General features: G+C 44.3%; 3 protein-coding genes across 3 annotated transcripts; all 3 read left to right on the top strand.

The window, feature by feature from the left end:
- The first annotated feature begins 1,386 nt into the window (after positions 1 to 1,386).
- On the top strand, positions 1,387 to 4,866 carry LOC112456446. The gene is made up of 2 exons (XM_025018977.1): positions 1,387 to 1,428; positions 2,596 to 4,866. Exons 1-2 carry the CDS (start codon positions 1,387 to 1,389, stop codon positions 4,864 to 4,866), a joined length of 2,313 nt encoding a protein of 770 aa, XP_024874745.1.
- Positions 4,867 to 4,972: 106 nt separating this feature from the next.
- On the top strand, positions 4,973 to 6,319 carry LOC112456445. The gene has a single exon (XM_025018976.1). It carries the CDS (start codon positions 4,973 to 4,975, stop codon positions 6,317 to 6,319), a length of 1,347 nt encoding a protein of 448 aa, XP_024874744.1.
- Positions 6,320 to 9,334: 3,015 nt separating this feature from the next.
- LOC112456444 lies at positions 9,335 to 10,165 on the top strand. Its single transcript, XM_025018975.1, has one exon. The coding sequence runs from the start codon at positions 9,335 to 9,337 to the stop codon at positions 10,163 to 10,165; it is 831 nt and encodes a 276-aa protein (XP_024874743.1).
- The last annotated feature ends 6,981 nt before the right edge of the window (positions 10,166 to 17,146 follow it).

Here is a 17,146-nt window from a genome sequence, read left to right as displayed (position 1 = left end):
AGCTTGTCCGGGATCGTGTGAGTCCGTGTGCTATGTCGACGTCAGTCATGACGAGAAAGAGACGCCTGGTGTAGTCTTCGGAGCCTGCGACGGAGTCGGCAGCGTCAGAGACGACGGCTCTCCAAGCCGTACTTCTGGAAATGCGGCAGATGCGTCAGGAGCAGGCACAACGGGATGAGGAGCTCGCTTTAACGCTCCGCCGGCATAACGAGGAGCTCCAACTTCTACGGGGAGACCGGTTACTTCATCCAGGAACACAGCTAATTCCTTCCAATATAAGAGCGAATCGCGGTCCTGAAGTAGGTACCCTTAGTGCGGGAGACGGCGCGCAAAGTGAAATCGGTTACAAATTAAAGCCTGATATGTTTGACGGTGCAGTTCCGTGTTACGGAAGTTTTTCTCCCAATTTAATCTAATTGCGCGCGCAAATCAGTGGGACATTACGGCCAAAACCGTGGCTCTGGCGTCGAGTTTAAGGGGAAAGGCGCTTTCCGTTTTAGAATCGGTGGAGGATTTAGAAAAGTTTGAGATACGAGGAACTTAGATCGAAATTAGAATTACGTTTCGGTAAGGGACAGTGTTCGCAAAGTTAGTATATACAGTTTACGAATAGAAGACAAAGATTTGGGGAAGATTTTGCTACTTTTGGGTCCGAATTAGGAAGGTTCTCTCGATTAGCTTACCCTGAGTGTCCCTGCGTGGTTCGGGACAAGATCGCCTGCGCCCAATTTATCTCTTCTCTTATGGATGGATGCATTAGAAGGACTCTTCAGCTGGAAGGGATTACCTCGCTGAAGTTGGCCATAAAAAGGGCAAAGGCCGTGAAAATTATACTGAGAGATAATTTTGACAAAAAGAAGGGGTTTGAAAAACGATTTGAGAAAGGGAAGGATGTGAGCGCGAAGAGTTATGAAAAGGGAGAGGGAAACAAGAGGGTCGAAGAAAAAGGGAAGAAGGTAAATGGTTATAGTAGGGAGGGTTTAAATAGAACAAGAGAGTGTTGGCAGTGTGGGAAGGTGGGACATTTCCGTTTTGATTGTCCCGAGAATAAGGGAAACTCGGATTAGTTGCTCTCGGCGGAAGGAGGACATTACCCCGAATGTTAACAGTCCCCAAGTGTTTTTTATTAATCGGATTAAGTCAAGTTCCAATTATTTTAGTTATAAGGGGAGGTTAGATGGTAACGAGTGTAGTTTCAAAATAGATACGGGCTCAGACGTTTCGGTTCTCAGTAGGAGAATGGTTAGAGAGGGCAAACACATTATCCAAACTGAGGAAAATTTTTTTAGGTATCCCTCTGGAGAAAAAGTTCCAATCGAATTCAAGGTCATCGCAAGGGTCCTTTTAGGGAGGTATTCCGTGGAGATTCCTATGTACGTAATCGAAATGGATGATGATTGTTTACTGGGTGTAGATTTCTTGGAGAAGGTAAATTTAGAAAATGTTTTTGAATTTGCTTTTGGTTCTTCAGAGTCTGGCAAAAAAAAGGTTTTGAGTTGTTCTCGAATCCAAGTTTCTTCCGAAAGAGCCCCATTCTTGAAAGAGCTCTATACTAACAATTCTTCAAACGAGACTCAAAAGGAAATCTTTTCAGATTTTTTAGAAGAGTACCAGGACGTATTTTTCGAGGAGATTGTTGCTGGAAATTGTGGAATCGTGGAGCATGTCATCAATTTAGAAAATTCTTTTCCTATTAAGCAAGTTCCTCGTCGAATTCCCTTACGAATGCGAGATAAAGTAGATAAGGTTATTGAGGAAATGAGGAAACAAGGGGTCATTGAAGAGTCACAAAGCCCGTGGGTTTTACCTGCTGTTTTAGTGAGAAAAAAAGATGGGACGTTAAGGTTTTGCGTCGATTTTAGATTAATTAATGTAATAACTAAGAAAGATTCGTTTCCTTTTCCCAGAATAAACGATATTTTTGATCAGTTTTCAGGTAACTTTTGGTTTTGCACTCTAGATCTTAAAAGTGGTTATTGGCAGATAAAGATTCGTTCCGAGGACAAGGAGAAGACTGTCTTTTCTATTGGATGAGAATTATGGCAATTTACTGTAATGCCTTTTGGGCTATGTAATGCCCCCGCTTCCTTTCAGCGGTTAATGGAAAAAATATTGCTAGGGTTATTATATAAGATTTGTTTGATCTACTTGGACAATGTGATAATTTTTGGTAAAAATTTTGATGAAATGCTGGAGAATTTAAGGAAAGTACGATTTCGTTCAACTGATCTTAAAGTAAACCCTAAAAAGTGTATTCTTTTTGCGAAAAAAGTGAAATACTTGGGACATATAGTCTCTTCGGGGGGCGTTACTACGGATCCGGAAAAGATCTCTGCTGTGAAGGATTGGCCGATTCCGCATAGCAAGAAGCAGCTTCGAAGTTTCCTTGGGTTCTGCTCGTATTATCGGAAGTGAGATTCCGCTTCATTAAAGAAGGTTTCCGCTCGCGTGAGATTGCCCAAAATAGAATTGCCTACCTTTTCCGGTCAATACGAAAAATGCCACGCCTTTTACGACGTATTCAATTCCTTAATACATTCGAACCAATCAATAAATGACGTGCAAAGATTCCATTATTTGAAATCCTCGTTAAAGAGCGAGGCCGCGGAGAGCATAGCCTCGTTAGAAATTTCGGGCATAAATTATGTGAATGCTTGGGCTAGATTGCAAGAAAGTTACGATAATAAAAGGTTGATTGTGCAAAATCATATAAATGCGATATTTGATTTACCAGCGGCGAGAAAGGAAAACGGAACTGCGATTAGGCAAATACTGAATGGCGTTCTAAAGCATACTCGAGCCTTGCAGGCACTGAAAAGGCCCACGGATCAATGGGACGATTTGCTGATCCACATAGTGACTAGCAAATTGGACCTCGCCACCATAAAGGAGTGGGAAAACGCGCTGGGACCGACCATTATGCCCAATTTCCAGGAACTAGTCGCGTTCCTAACTAAAAGATGCCAAACGTTAGAAGCGGTAGCAAATCAACAATCGCATGTAAGTACAAACTCATGTAAGGGTAAACCCAATAAAATTACCGCTGCGCATGCGACTGCCGCAAATGCTAAGTGTGTTTATTGTAAAGGCGAGCATCAAATATACCAATGTAAAACGTTTCAAGGGTTAACCGTGGAAGAGCGTACCAATCAAGCGAGAATCAAGGGCCTGTGTTTAAACTGCCTACGGCCTAAGCATTTAGCTAAGGATTGCATAGCTGGTAATTGCAAAAAGTGCGGTAAAAAGCATAGTTCGCTGTTGCATGTGGAGACGGGAAATGATACGGAAAACAAAGCTAAGCAGTCAAACCTAAAGCCGGAACAAGATTCGAATACGAATAGCGTCTCGTGTAATCATGCAAATTTAGTAGAAGCTGCAGCGCCGAAGCAAGTGTTGCTCTCTACAGCGGTAGTAAGGATTAGAGATAGGCGCGGCCAGTTCATAGAGGGAAGGGCGCTGCTAGATAACGGATCCCAATCCAATTTCATCTCGGAGAAATTTATGAATAAGCTAGGGCTCCGGGGTAACAAGACACAAATCCACATTAATGGGATAAACCAGCAAATCTCACGCGCCTTAAAAATAGTTGACCTGAGCGCCACTTCCCGCTTTGATTTATTCAATACGGATTTAAAATGCGTAGTAATACCTTGCATCACGAGAGGCCTGCCCGCGGTTAAAATAGATGCGGGGGGACTAGAGATACCGAACAATATTAGATTAGCAGATCCTAAGTTCCACATTCCAGGGGAAGTAGACTTGTTGATAGGAGCCGAAAAATTCTGGGATCTCGTCTGTGTAGGACAAATCAAGCTGGGCAAGAACAAGCCAACCTTGCAAAAAACAACGCTCGGTTGGATAATAGCTGGGGTCGTGACAGGGCAAAATAGCGACGCTAAAAGTATTTTTTGCCATTTAAGCATGGAGGAAAGCTTATGCGAGGCAGTAAATAAGTTTTGGCAAATAGAGGATAGTTTAACTCAAAAGAGCTTAACGGAGGAAGAAAAATGCGTAAAGGAATTCTTTGAGAACACCTATTCGAGGGATGCCAAAGGTAGGTTTATAGTAAAGCTGCCGGTGAATCGAAAAATATTAGATAAGTTAGGCGACTCCGAGAGTCACGCGATGAAACGGCTTCTATCGGTAGAAAGAAAGTTAAAGAAAAATCCAGAACTTGGGGCCGAATATGTTAAGTTCATGAACAAATATTTGGAGTTAGGGCATATGAGGCCGGCTAACAAATCAATATCTAAGACGAAAAGGATCTTTCTTCCCCATCAAGTCGTAATAAAAGAAGAGGCCACTTCTACCAAAACGCGAGTAGTATTTGATGCGTCAAGCAAAGATTCAAAAGGCCTTTCTCTAAACGACGCATTGTACAATGGTCCCGTGATTCAATCCGATTTGTTCTCTATTCTGCTGCAATTTAGATTCTTTCTATATGTGCTGTGCGCGGATATACGGAAGATGTACAGGCAGATTAGGGTCCATGAAGAGCATGCAGAGCATGTGCCTTTACAGACTATCCTTTGGCGACCAAACCCCGCGGCGACGCTCCTAACTCTAGAACTACTTACCGTAACATACGGCCAGAAAGCATCCGCATTCCTGGCAATCAAATGCTTGCAGAAATTAGCAGAGCTCGAGAGAAAAAGATTTCCCTTAGCTTCAGAGGTCGTTGTCAGAGATTTCTACGTAGATGATCTATTAACCGGGGCTGCCACGATGCAAGGCGTCAAGGATTTAAAAAAGCAAGTAACCGATCTATTGGCGCTAGGAGGCTTTGAGCTTCACAAATGGAATTCATATACAATTAGATCCGCAAGAAAAGGCGCGCGTAAAAAAACCATCGGTGAATTTGTGTAAAGAACAAGAATCAAAGCTACTAGGCATCTTATGGAATCCGAGTAGAGACATACTACTTTACAAAAGTCCGATTGTCAAACAAGAAAACAGGATAACAAAAAGGGTAATGTTAGCAGAAGTATCTAAGCTGTTCGATCCATTGGGATTGGTAGGCCCTATAATTACCGCGGCGAAAATCTTAATACAATCCTTATGGGCATGTAATGTTTGGTTGGGACGATTCGGTGCCCATGAGGATTCACAAGGCTTGGTGTCAGATAAAATCCCAACTACACCGTTGGAGTTTATAGAGATTCCTAGGTTGGTAATCTCGAAAAATCCCGACTCTGGGATACAGCTGCACGGGTTTTGTGACGCGAGCGAGCAGGCATACGGGGCATGCATATACGTGAGAGAAGACGGCGTTTTGACTGCTTTACTTTGTTCCAAATCTAGAGTGGCGCCGTTAAAAACATTGTCTCTGCCACGGTTAAAGCTATGCGCGGCGGTTCTTTTGATTAGATTGATGAACAAGGTGGCCTCCATCCTAAACGTGAGAGTGTACAAGCGTCGTTATTGGACGGATTCGCAAATAATCCTAGCATGGTTAAGTTCGCCGGCGAGACGATGGAAGACGTTCGTCTCAAATCGTGTTAGTGAGATACAGGATGGCTCGTCGCCCTCTGCGTGGCACCATATAAAATCAAAAGAAAACCCGGCTGATTTGATCTCTCGTGGTGCAACTCCGGAGAAATTAAAGGGTTCAACACTCTGGTGGGAAGGTCCGCGATGGTTACGCTTGAGCGAAAATGAATGGCCTGCAGAGGGCGCAGAACTATCCAGCAAAACTGTACTCGAAGAGCGGGTAGAGGTACTGATGGCGGAAACCTCCTTGCAGGAAGCAATCATACCCTACTATCAATACTCCTTGTTAGGCAAATTGTTGCGGGTAATAGCGTACATCTTAAGATTTTGTTACAACTCGAGATACGGGGTGAAAAATCGTAAAACGGGTTGCATATCCGCGTCGAAAATAAACAAAGCGCGGGTCGCGTTGATCCGGATCACTCAGGCGCAAGAATTTGAGAAGGAAATAAAATTATTAAGGTGCCACGAAAGCGTTCCCAGAGGTTCTAGGTTGTACAGCCTAAATCCATATCTAGATAACTGTGAGATACTGCGAGTAGGTGGAAGGCTGGAAAACGCGCAGCTGCCCGAGGCCACCAAGCATCCGATCATACTGCCGATCGACGCACCACGTCGCGAGACTGATCATCAGAGACAAGCATCAAAAATTGTTCTACGCGGGCGCTCAAGCGACGCTAACCTCAATAAGGGACGAGTACTGGCCTCTCGCTGCAAGAAACGAGATCAGGAGAAGCATTCGGAATTGCGTGAGATGTGCCAAGGCGTCGCCCGTACTGTGTCAGCAAATTATGGGTTAGCTCCCGAAGGCTCGGGTTACTCCTGTTAGGCTGTAACCGGACGATGCATAATCGGGCTACGAGACACGCTATTTTGTTTTATAAGTCATCGGTCGCCACTCGGTTTGAGCTATTTCTACCGAGAAGGTAAGTATCTTTGACGTGAACGACGATATGGTCAATCAATTTGTTTAAATAATTCTATTTTTAGAATCCCGCCACGGGGTCCTCTTCACCATCGCCCGTCCTCAGGGACTCGATATCAATCGCCTCCCAAAGTCGCCCAGGTTCAACGATGGATGACCACCGCTTGATCAGGTAAGTACGTGTCCACTAACTCCCTAATCCTTCTTCCTTTTTAGATTCCCGCCACGGGGTCTTCATCTGCGTCGTCTCCCCTCGGATACCCGATATCAATCACCGGCTTGTCTCAACGTGCAACCAAGATGGCGCGACAACCGCTTGATCGGGTAAGTCCCAGCATTAAGGTTAATTAACTAACTAATTCTCTTTTATTTTCAGGTTTCCACTACGCGATCCTCATCAGCATCGCCGATGTCATGGATCACCGCTGCTCACCGCCGTCCAGGATCACCGCGTATGGAAGATGTCGCGACACGAGATAAGTATGAGAACTGTCGCCAGAACTATGTTTAATGCCGTTTCTTTTCAGGTTTCCGCCACGGGGTCCTCGCCTATGGCCTCCTCCGTTGCAGACCCGATGATAATCTACGACCCGGATGGGCTCCCACGCAAGATGGCTGACCACTCCGCTTGATCAGGTAAGTAGAAGGTAAGAAATCGATAACTACGTATATATTTTCACAAATAATTCTTCCATTTATTCAAGATTGTCATTTCACACAGATGGTTGTTCACAATTGTTGTTCCCGCACAAGATGGCGGTCGCACGTCTCGCAAAGTGCGAAGTTTTCGTTTACGGTACGTCAAAACCATTTGCCTTTCGTATCGGCGACGAGTAACACGTTTCGCGGGCGTTCCCGTTTGTTTCGGACGCTGTGGTACGTTCAATTCGTAATTCGGTACGTAATCGCGATAATTACAACGACACGCCGAGATATACGCACGAGACAGGTGTTATACCTACGAGCGCCCACGAGAGACTGCCTCAAGGAATATTCCTCTCTCGGGCTCCTTACCTCTGGTAAGTTACCCCTACCATGGGGTCTCGGCCGCTTTCTCTTCGCGGTACTTTTCCGTTCTCCGCGTTAACAATAGGTGTTTACGACTTTTAGCCGCGCCAGATGTTCGCCGCTACGCAGTTACAATAGGTGTTGACAACTTCTGGCCGTGCCAGATGTTCGCGGTGAAAATTTCCACTTGTAGTACCATGTACGCGATGCCCTGAAACGGCCCCCGAATAGTGGTTTTCCACCACTCGTAATTTTCAACCTACGACGACGCCGTGCGCACGTCTTCTCCTACGTTCCTTTAGGCGACCCCGGGTCGACTTCTCGAGGAAGATGTCTGGGTCGCGTTCGCGACGTCCGCCGTTGACGGCGAACTCCGGGTCTCGTTTTCACGGCCCGGTCTTTCCGGACTCAGTCCCTGTGGACGACGTCCGGGTATCGACTTGGCCGACACGTCGCCGTATCTCGCGTCCGGGTGATCGGATTTTGACGGCGACCTGTTCCTCGGATGTACCAGGTCCCGTTGGCTGTGACCCGCTGGGTTTTTCCTGCGGATGACGCCTAGCTACCTATCTGGTTACCCAGCGGTCGGATCGCGTCGCTCTTCGGCCGGTCCCCTATTTTTCGACCTCGCGGTTCGGATCGTGTGGCTATCAGTCCCTCATCACGCGCGGTTCGACCACCTAGCTACCTTGGTTCGCTATCTTCCGATCCAGTGACCGTATCGCGTCGCTCTTTCGCTGGTCACCTATTTTGTGACTCCGCGGTTCGGACCGCGTCGCTATTATTCCTGCGGCACGCACGATTCTACCACCTAGCTACCGCGGTGCGCCATCGTGCTATCCCGGGTTCGAATCGCAACGCTCTATCGCTGGTCCGCTATTTTGGGGCCTTGCGGTTTGGACCATGTGACTATTACTCGCGTAGCTCTCACGGTTTCGGTACTCGGTGACCGCGCTATTCCAAATCGTTATACGCTTCGCTATATTCCGCGACTAGTGCGAATCTGGGCTCGCGTGCCCCGCGTTAAAGATTGTGTGTGGCTCGACCGCCGTGCTTTTCCGCGCGTTACCGCGATCCATGCGCAAAGCAAACAAAAATCATAATTATATCTCAAGGTCGGGCCGTGTACTTTATTGCCGCTCAATGAAAATAAATGAAAGATGGATCGGGAAAGAAACATATTTAAATTTTTAATGAAATGAGCCGCTGCTCGGCGACCGCTGTCGCAAACCTTATTCTAAATGCGCCGGACGGATCAAAATAACACAAAATAAATATCGTTACTCGTTGCTAACGGGAAGACAAAATAAGAAGTCGTGGGGCTTGGGCTCCCTATCGGGATCCGTCCTCGGAGCGCTATGGGAGGGCTGGCCTTGGCCGGGGCATCTTCTTATTCGTCCGAGGAGTCCTCCCCCGAAGAAACGCTCCGGAACTCCTCCTCGTCCGGCTCGTCCTGTGCCGCGGATTGCGGCACCGCCGTCAATACTACCGTCTCTTCGACGGTGGTTCGGGTAAGCTGCACCTGGAAGGCGCAGCCAAACGCCTCGGCCGCTCGCCTGATCGCCTCCATCTCCTGCGGCGAGCCCCATCGCTCGGTGCTTGTCATCGTTCGCACCGCCTGGTGCGTCGTGACACCTCTCGAGGTACATGGGACCATGTCCCATGTGCTCAGTTCCTCGACGTGTCGAGGTAGCGGCGTTTGTGCCCGCTCCGCGCGATGCAACTGCTCCTGGGAGAGTCGCTTCAATACCACTCGGGGCTGTCCGATTAGCTGCGCGCGCACCGTTTTAGCGGACGGCTTCAAGGCCATTCCACAACACTGGAGTGGACTACTGTGGTCCGTTCTTAGTCCGTGACAGAGTGCGGAGAAATAGCAAACAGTACAAGGCTTATGTTGCCATCTTCGTTTGCATGGTGACTAAGGCTGTCCACCTGGAACTGGTCGAAGATATGACCACTGCGGCCTTCATAGGAGCCCTGAAAAGGTTCATCTCCCGAAGGGGGAAGGTGGTAAACATGTACTCGGACAACGGGCTGAACTTTCGAGGTGCAGATAACGAGATGCAGGATCTATTTCAAAGTCCGGATCTGCAGCACGCCGCCGCTGAGGAGCGCTTGAACTGGCATTTCATACCGCCAAGGGCCCCCCACTTCGGCGGATTGTGGGAAGCTGCCGTTTGGTTGATGAAACAGCATTTGACGAAGACTATAGAAGATGCATCCCTTACGGTGGTAGAAATAATGACGGTATTGGCCCAGGTTGAAGCAATTCTTAATTCGAGGCCATTAACGCCGTTGTCGGACGATCCCCTGGACTTGAGCGCATTGACACCTGCTCATTTCCTGATAGGGGATTCTTTCACCTCATACCCAGAGCCTGATATTCTAGACGTACCCATGAACAGGCTTTCTCGGTGGCAACACGTGGAGCGGTTGAAGCAGCACTTTTGGTCGAGATGGTCCAAGGAGTATCTAGCCGTTTGTCAGGGAAGAACAAAGTGGAAGTCCGAAACCCACTCCAACCTAGAAGTAGGCCAGCTGGTTATGCTGAAGGAAGATGAGTCCATGCCGTTGAAATGGGTGCTGGCGAGAATTGATGGCGTTCATCACGGTTCAGATGGCGTAATACGAATCTTAACTGTCCGTATTAGCAAAGGCATTTATAAAAGACCGATTGTAAAGATTTGTCCACTCCCTGTCGAAGAGCCCGAAGCTCAGAAAAACGAACGTGCTCCACATTAGGTTAAGGCCAGCAAGCGAGGCACGGTAGGTCGCGACTTCATTTTGTTTTAGTTGAAAATATAAATATTTGTCAAGGCGGGCGGCATGTTCAGAGGTGAGCATTATGGTACTCCTAAATGTGGTTAAAGTATTCAAACTCGGTTGCCTGCCCCTCATGCTGCGCACCTCCTACTCCTTTAACTGTTAGCCGTGTGTGGCGCTAGGGCGGATGCCGCCCCTACTCTCGAGTTTCCTAGCTATGCGCGGCGAGCAAGATCAGATCGCTAACGATTGTCGAAGGAGGTTGTTCACGTGTCTCGTAATAAAGTTCTACTTCAGTATAAACGAAAGTTTCATTAATCGTGAAAAAGAGCTTAGTGCATTACACCCCCTGCACTGACGAACATGGGTAGAAGCTTTTCCTCTCAGGAATATTAGGGCAAATACGGTGGCAGAAGTCTTTGTTTATCAAATTATTTCTAGACACGGAGTCCCCTTGGAGGTCCATACGGATCAGGGAAAAAATTTTGAGTCTAAACTCTCTGCAGAATTGATGAATCTCCTTGGTATTAGAAAAACGAGAAAAACTGCTTTACATTCACAATCGGATAGGCAAGTCAAGCGGCAACATCAGACTATTATTAATTATTTAGCGAAGTATATTTCTGAAAACCAGAGGGATTGGGATCGCTGGGTTCCTATGTTTTTATTAGCGTACAGATCTTCTAAGCACGAGGCTACTGGAATGACTCCCGCAGAACTATATTTTGCTCGAAATCTTAGGTTGCCGTTGGATCTGTTTTTAGGAAGTCCTCCGAGAGAAAGGACTCAATCGGTTGGAGGTTTTGTTGAGAGGTTGAAGAAGAAATTGGATAGGATCCATTCCAACGTTAGGAAGCGAATGAACGTGAGGTCTTTGCGAGTAAAGTCCTGGTATGATCGGAAGGCCAGGCAAACTCTTTTTCAAGAAGGGGAAAAAGTTTGGTTTTATAATCCTCGAAGGATGAAAGGTAGAGCCCCTAAATTGCAGAGCAATTAAGAAGGACCTTTTTTAATAGTGAAAAAGTTGAATGATGTGGTCTATTGTATTCAAAGGTCTGTGAGACATAAGAAGAAAATTGTGAATGCGGATAGGTTGGCTTCCTTTTCCGAGAGACAATAGAGTTTGGTAGGGAACAGGGCTTGTTATGGACTAAGTTGGGTGTGATAATTTGTGGGAAAGGTTAATTACGGTAGAAATTAAGATTGTTGTGTCACATTGTTTACTGCGCGTGTTATTTTGTTCTTAGAAATTTACGGAAGCTGAAGCGGTCGTAACTCCTCGCCGAGTTGGACATCTTGGGAGCTGGCTTGTTGCCAAACCTAATACCGGCAAAGGATAAGTTACGAAGCTAGAAGACTGCCTCTCTCACGGTTGTTTGATCCGTGGTTTTTTCGTGAGACATAGGGCAAATGCAGAGGCAGAAACTTGGGGAGTCTTTCGAGACGTTGGGTCCACGGTAAGCTTTCCCTCCTTGTCCGACAATTTAGAAGAGGAACAGCGACATCTACGACGACTTCGGGAGCTGAGAAAAAGAGGCCTGTGTTGGGAAGCGAGGTCTCCTGCGAGGGAACTGATGAGGGATCGCCCTAGAGTCGGCAAAGGGGAGAGAGTATCTCCTTCCGAAAGATGTCGATTGGGGACTCGCTCCATGAGGAAGAGGACATGGTCCTGGACTTCCGGAGTACGGTTGGGACCGAGGAGAGGACGGTGCCTTGTAACCTGTGGCTGCAGCCCAGGGTAGAGCAGGAGGCCGTCCCGGTACCATGGAATCGTACGGAAAAGTTTGCCCAGTCAGGAAACTGCTCCTCCGGATTGTCGGGGACGACAATCTGAAGAGGGGGGAGGCAGTGTTGCGCCCGTACCGAGACACCCGTTTGTGGGCTGAATCTGGCTCTGCTTCGCGGAAGTTTCAAGCCGAAGCGCGTTCCTTGACAACGGGACGCAGTTATTGATTTATTAATTTATAAAAACGCCTGTCAGATTGTTTTGGAGTTTTGAACCGTTCGTTCCTACTCTCCAAGCTTTTTCTGTATTTACGTTCCGAGTTTGAATAAACCGAGTTCTTCTTTTTGTAATAACGAGTGTCGTTATTTCCACGGTCCCGGGAGTGCGCGGTCGCAAACGCGAGTGAGCGCGATTCTAGCGAGCGAAGCGCAACAATATACACGCAATATAATTACGGAGTAGCGTTCACATTTATTGTACATATAGACAATATTAACCTGGATGTATTTTAAATTGCATACTCTGCTAAACAATTCCTTTATTTATCCTAACCGCTAGAAGGTTAACTAAAAATGTAATTCTGTACTTCTTACCGTCTCATCTTACTTTGTTTGCTCGCTAACTTACTTATATACTTAAAAAGTACTTAAAATTAATTTCTTGTAGGCGTAGATATCTATGCATTAAACTCTTAAACACATGTTTGCTTTCGTACACCAATCAACGTCATCGTAGAAAAAAAGTAGTAGAATTAATAATAGTAATAGTAGTAATAGTATCAGTAATAATAGTAAATTACAGGCGAAAGAATCCATACTAATCGATTAAAAATTGGTTTATGGGCCTACACTTGACAAGCAATAACGCTTGTACATACACTCGGTGAAACAGTATACTCGCACAAAGAGAAGAAACACAGAAAAATACAATGCACATAATATATAGACGCGTGTAAACGAAAAAAAGTAAAGGAAAAATAAAACGTTTTTTTCTCCGCCGGTCGATCAATTGTTCAACCATTTCCGAAAGCCGATCGCTCCTCTTTTCGAAAAGGCACGAGAAATTATAAATTCCAAGCCTCTTAGTCTCGTATCCGCAAGCTATAAGACATTTGTGTGTCATGTAGAAAAACTCCTACAAAGTATCATACGCGGGAGGGTTAAAAGTGAAGTCGCGAAGAAAATCGCAAGACATCGGCAAGACACTCGATAAAAAATACTGTCCCGGTTTCCCTTAGCTTTTGCGCGATTATTAGCGTTGAACGACGCTGATTATTGATCCAATAGGGAGATTGGTTGTGGTCGGCGACGCAACGGAATGACAGCCGGGAGACCGCCGCTTTACTAACAGAAACGGCATCCCCAGGTCGCCGTGTATCGCATTGACGAGTAAGTTAGAGAGGACGAGCGATCGTGGACTCGCTGCTTTTTCGGTCTATGTAGATATAACACGAATACATGTTGTATATTCTTTCCAACAAAGTCGGCAATTGCGGTCTTCCAAATGTTCCTTGCAATTATTGCAAATGCATAAATGTCCACATGGATCAATAATCAGCGTCGTTCAACGCTAATAATCGCGCAAGGACTGAAGAGAAACCGGGACGAGTTTTTTTTATCGAGTGTCTTGCCGATGTCTTGCGATTTTCTTCGCGACTTCACTTTTAACCCTCCCGCGTATGATACTTTGTAGGAGTTTTTCTACACGACACACAGATTTCTTATAGCTTGCGGATACGAAACTAAGAGGCTTGAAATTTATAATTTCTCGTGCCTTTTCGAGGAGCGATCGGCTTTCGGAAATGGTTGAACAATCGATCGACCGGCGGAGAAAAAAACGTTTTGTTTCTCCTTTACTTTTTTTTCGTTTACACACGTCTATATATTATGTGCATTGTATTTTTCTGTGTTTCTTTTCTTTGTGCGAGTATACTGCTTTACCGAGTGTATTGTACAAGCGTTATCGCTCGTCGACTGTAGGCCCATAGATCAATTTTTAATCGATTAGTATGGATTCTTTCGCCTGTAATTTATTATTGTTACTGATATTATTACTACTATTACTATTATTAATAATACTACTTTTTTTCTACGATGACGTTGATTGGTGTACGAAAGCGAACATGTGTTTAAGAGTTTAATGCATAGATATCTACGCCTACAAGAAATTAATTTTAAGCACTTTTTAAGTATATAAGTAAGTTAGCGAGCAAACAAAGTAAGATGAGACGGTAAGAAGTACAGAATTACATTTTTAGTTAACCTTTTAGCGGTTAGGATAAATAAAGGAATTGTTTAGCAGAGTATGCAATTTGAAATACATCCAGGTTAATATTGTCTATCTGTACGATAAATGTAAACGCTACTCCGTAACTATATTACGTGTATATAGTACCTTTTAGCGGATATCACATAACACCGTGATCACCTAGCTGACGTACCACGCTAGAATAAGATAAAACCTTGCCCTTCGTACGTTTCGTCGTTTACATTTAATTCACGGCATCTCATTTCGACGGCGCGTATTTGGATATTTTTTTATGTACCATTGATATTCTCACCGATTGTTTTTTTTTTCCTTAGTACGCAGAGATATAAGGAATGTATTATAATTTTTTGGGGAACTATATATAGAAGAAGGACACGTTTAGCGAGGCAATTATTTCCGAAACGTACGAGAGGCGTTCTATAGGAGATACGATTCTATCTTGGGCTTTCGACATTCGCGATGAAAGAAAGTGTGATCCCGGTGTTTCTGAAGTCTCGGATCTCGAAGGTAATGTACAAAGCTCGATGTCGACGTTCATGCGAAGACGCACGAGAACCTAAAAAAAATAGACAAATTTACCCTCGGTTCCATCTTTCGTATTTTCTCTGCGATTCTCTCCCCAACGGTACAGAACTATAATAAACTCACGGCATTTATTATCTTCACGGGACAGGAGTTGTCGCCAAATATAGAGACGATCTTCTGTATTTTATCGCGTTAGATTCTGCAGTAACAGAATCTACGAGGTATGACGAGCGTGCTATCTTTATTACTTAGGCTCGATGCGTTGTCAAGTCAAACGAAAAAAATTCGCCGGAAAGATTTTTTTTTAAATACGAAAATGGACACGACGTTCGATGAATAACAACAAACTGAATCTTTTCCACGCGAGTCCAATATGTACGTCTCGTTTTCCCGCATACGTCTGAGTCTTAATAGTTTCAAAAATGTCGGAAAGAATATACAACATGTATTCGTGTTATAGTTATATCTACATAAAACGATATATCCTTACAGAACTTGAAACATATAAGTAATTTTTTTGTTTCTTATACCTTGAACTTTTCTTTTGTATCTTACTTGTATCAACTTTTTTTTAGATGAACTTATTATTTAAGGAAAAGATCCGAAGTGTCACCATCTGATTTTGATGAACTGTTAATATGTCGTTTTTTTGAAAAATCACATAATTATTATATAAAAATAAGGGACGCGTATTTTTTTATACGTGCCTAATCGTATGTTTAGGGAGGTAAACACCCCTTTGAAAAGAATCAGATTTTCTTTTTCGGGGAAAATATCTCCGTAGCTATAAGAGATATAGAGAAAGTTTTTTAAACAAAAGTTGAATGGAATGAAGAGAGATAGATGGAGAGAAAGAGAGAGAGAGAGAGAGAGAGAGAGAAAACAGTGACAAAAATGTTTTTAAATTCTTTTATTCGTTTAAAATTTTTTAAATAATAAATATTTTAATTAGCATTGTCACTGTTTCAAAATATTCTTAAAATCATTCAACTTTTGTTTAAAAAATTTTTTTTTATCTTTTAAATACTTTTGGAGATATTTACCCCAAAAAAGAAAATTTGATCTTTTTGAAAGAAGTTTTTTAAACTTCTAAACATACGATTGGATATGTACCAAAAGAATACGTATCCCTTATTTTTATCTAAGAAAACGACATATTGAAAGCTCATCAAAATCGGATAAGGAGCACTTCGGACTTTTTCCATACTAGCTTAATTTATAAAGAGTAATAATTATGTGATTTTTCAACAACTATATCTACGTAAAAATAAAACAGTTTTAAGGCTTTTGATACTTAATCAGCCATATTGAAAATCGTGACGTCAGAGGCGAGAAATAATACATGGAGAATTCTTGCGTGCTATTTTTTAACCAAGATATTTGATTAGAAAAAAAAAACACTTCAGATCGTTTTAACACTTTTAAAATAGTCCGAAAACTAATCTTTTTTGTTGACAATCAATCAACAGCTGAAAAATGACTGTAATATGAAATCTAGCTTGCAGATGCACAATCACTTGATCGCATCATGACACTTTGCATCAAGTCTCATATAGTTATTTAACCACCCTTAATTATTAACTTATAACAAAAAAGGTTAGTTTCGGACTATTTTAGAAGTGTGCTAAAGCGACCTGGAGTGTTTTTTTAAATCCAAATATCTTTTTATATAAAAATGGCACGCAAAAGCGTTCTCAGCGTGTTATTTCTCGCGTCTGACGTCACGGTTCCAATATGGCTGCGGTAAGTATCCCGAAGCCTTAAGCTGAATGCAATACAAAAGTACAGGCAACAGGAACAGGGAATAATACAGGCAATTGGATTTTCAACCTAGCGCTAACATTCGGAAGCGCGTGTATCAATGCTACAGCATTGACTACGTTTACACGGCCCGATTTACGCCGAATTAAGTTATATCATCGATATTCAAACTTAGGTGTAAATCGAGCCGTCATCACTCGGTGTAAACGTCGTCATCATTTCTATCGTCTTCTAGAATACACAAAGCTAAAGCAATATTCCAATACGGCCGTGTGTACAATACAATCGTGTGTGCAATACGGTCGTGTGTGCAACATGGCCGTGTGTGCAATACGGCTGTGTGTGCAACACAAGCGTGTGTACAATACAGTCGTGTGTGCAACACGGCCGTGTGTGCAATACGACCGTGTGTGCAATACGGTCGTGTGTGCAATACGGTCGTGTGTGCAACACGGCCGTGTGTGCAATACGGCTGCGTGTGCAACACGACCGCATGTGCAACACGGCCGTGTGTACAATACGGTTGTGTGTGCAACACGGCCGTGTGTGCAACACGGCCCTGTGTGCAATACAACCGTGTGTGCAATAAGGCCGTGTGTGCAATACAGCCGTGTGTGCAACACGGCTGTGTGTGCAACACGACCGTGTGTGCAATACGGCCGTGTGTGCAATATGGCCGT

Source organism: Temnothorax curvispinosus, unplaced genomic scaffold (assembly GCF_003070985.1).
Source record: "Temnothorax curvispinosus isolate PA1 unplaced genomic scaffold, ASM307098v1 QBEX01006861.1, whole genome shotgun sequence".
NCBI classification, from domain to species: Eukaryota; Metazoa; Arthropoda; class Insecta; order Hymenoptera; family Formicidae; genus Temnothorax; species Temnothorax curvispinosus.
The sequence above is the reverse complement of the archived record's forward strand: the minus strand, read 5'-3'. Positions and strand labels throughout refer to the sequence as shown.

Coding starts and splice junctions, on each gene's coding strand:
- LOC112456444 (XM_025018975.1), top strand. CDS start 9,335: ATGGTGACTAAGGCTGTCCACCTGGAACTGGTCGAAGATATGACCACT.
- LOC112456446 (XM_025018977.1), top strand. CDS start 1,387: ATGGATGATGATTGTTTACTGGGTGTAGATTTCTTGGAGAAG. Junction 1,429..2,595: donor GTGTAGATTTCTTGGAGAAG/GTAAATTTAGAA, acceptor TCCTCGTTAAAG/AGCGAGGCCGCGGAGAGCAT.
- LOC112456445 (XM_025018976.1), top strand. CDS start 4,973: ATGTTAGCAGAAGTATCTAAGCTGTTCGATCCATTGGGATTGGTAGGC.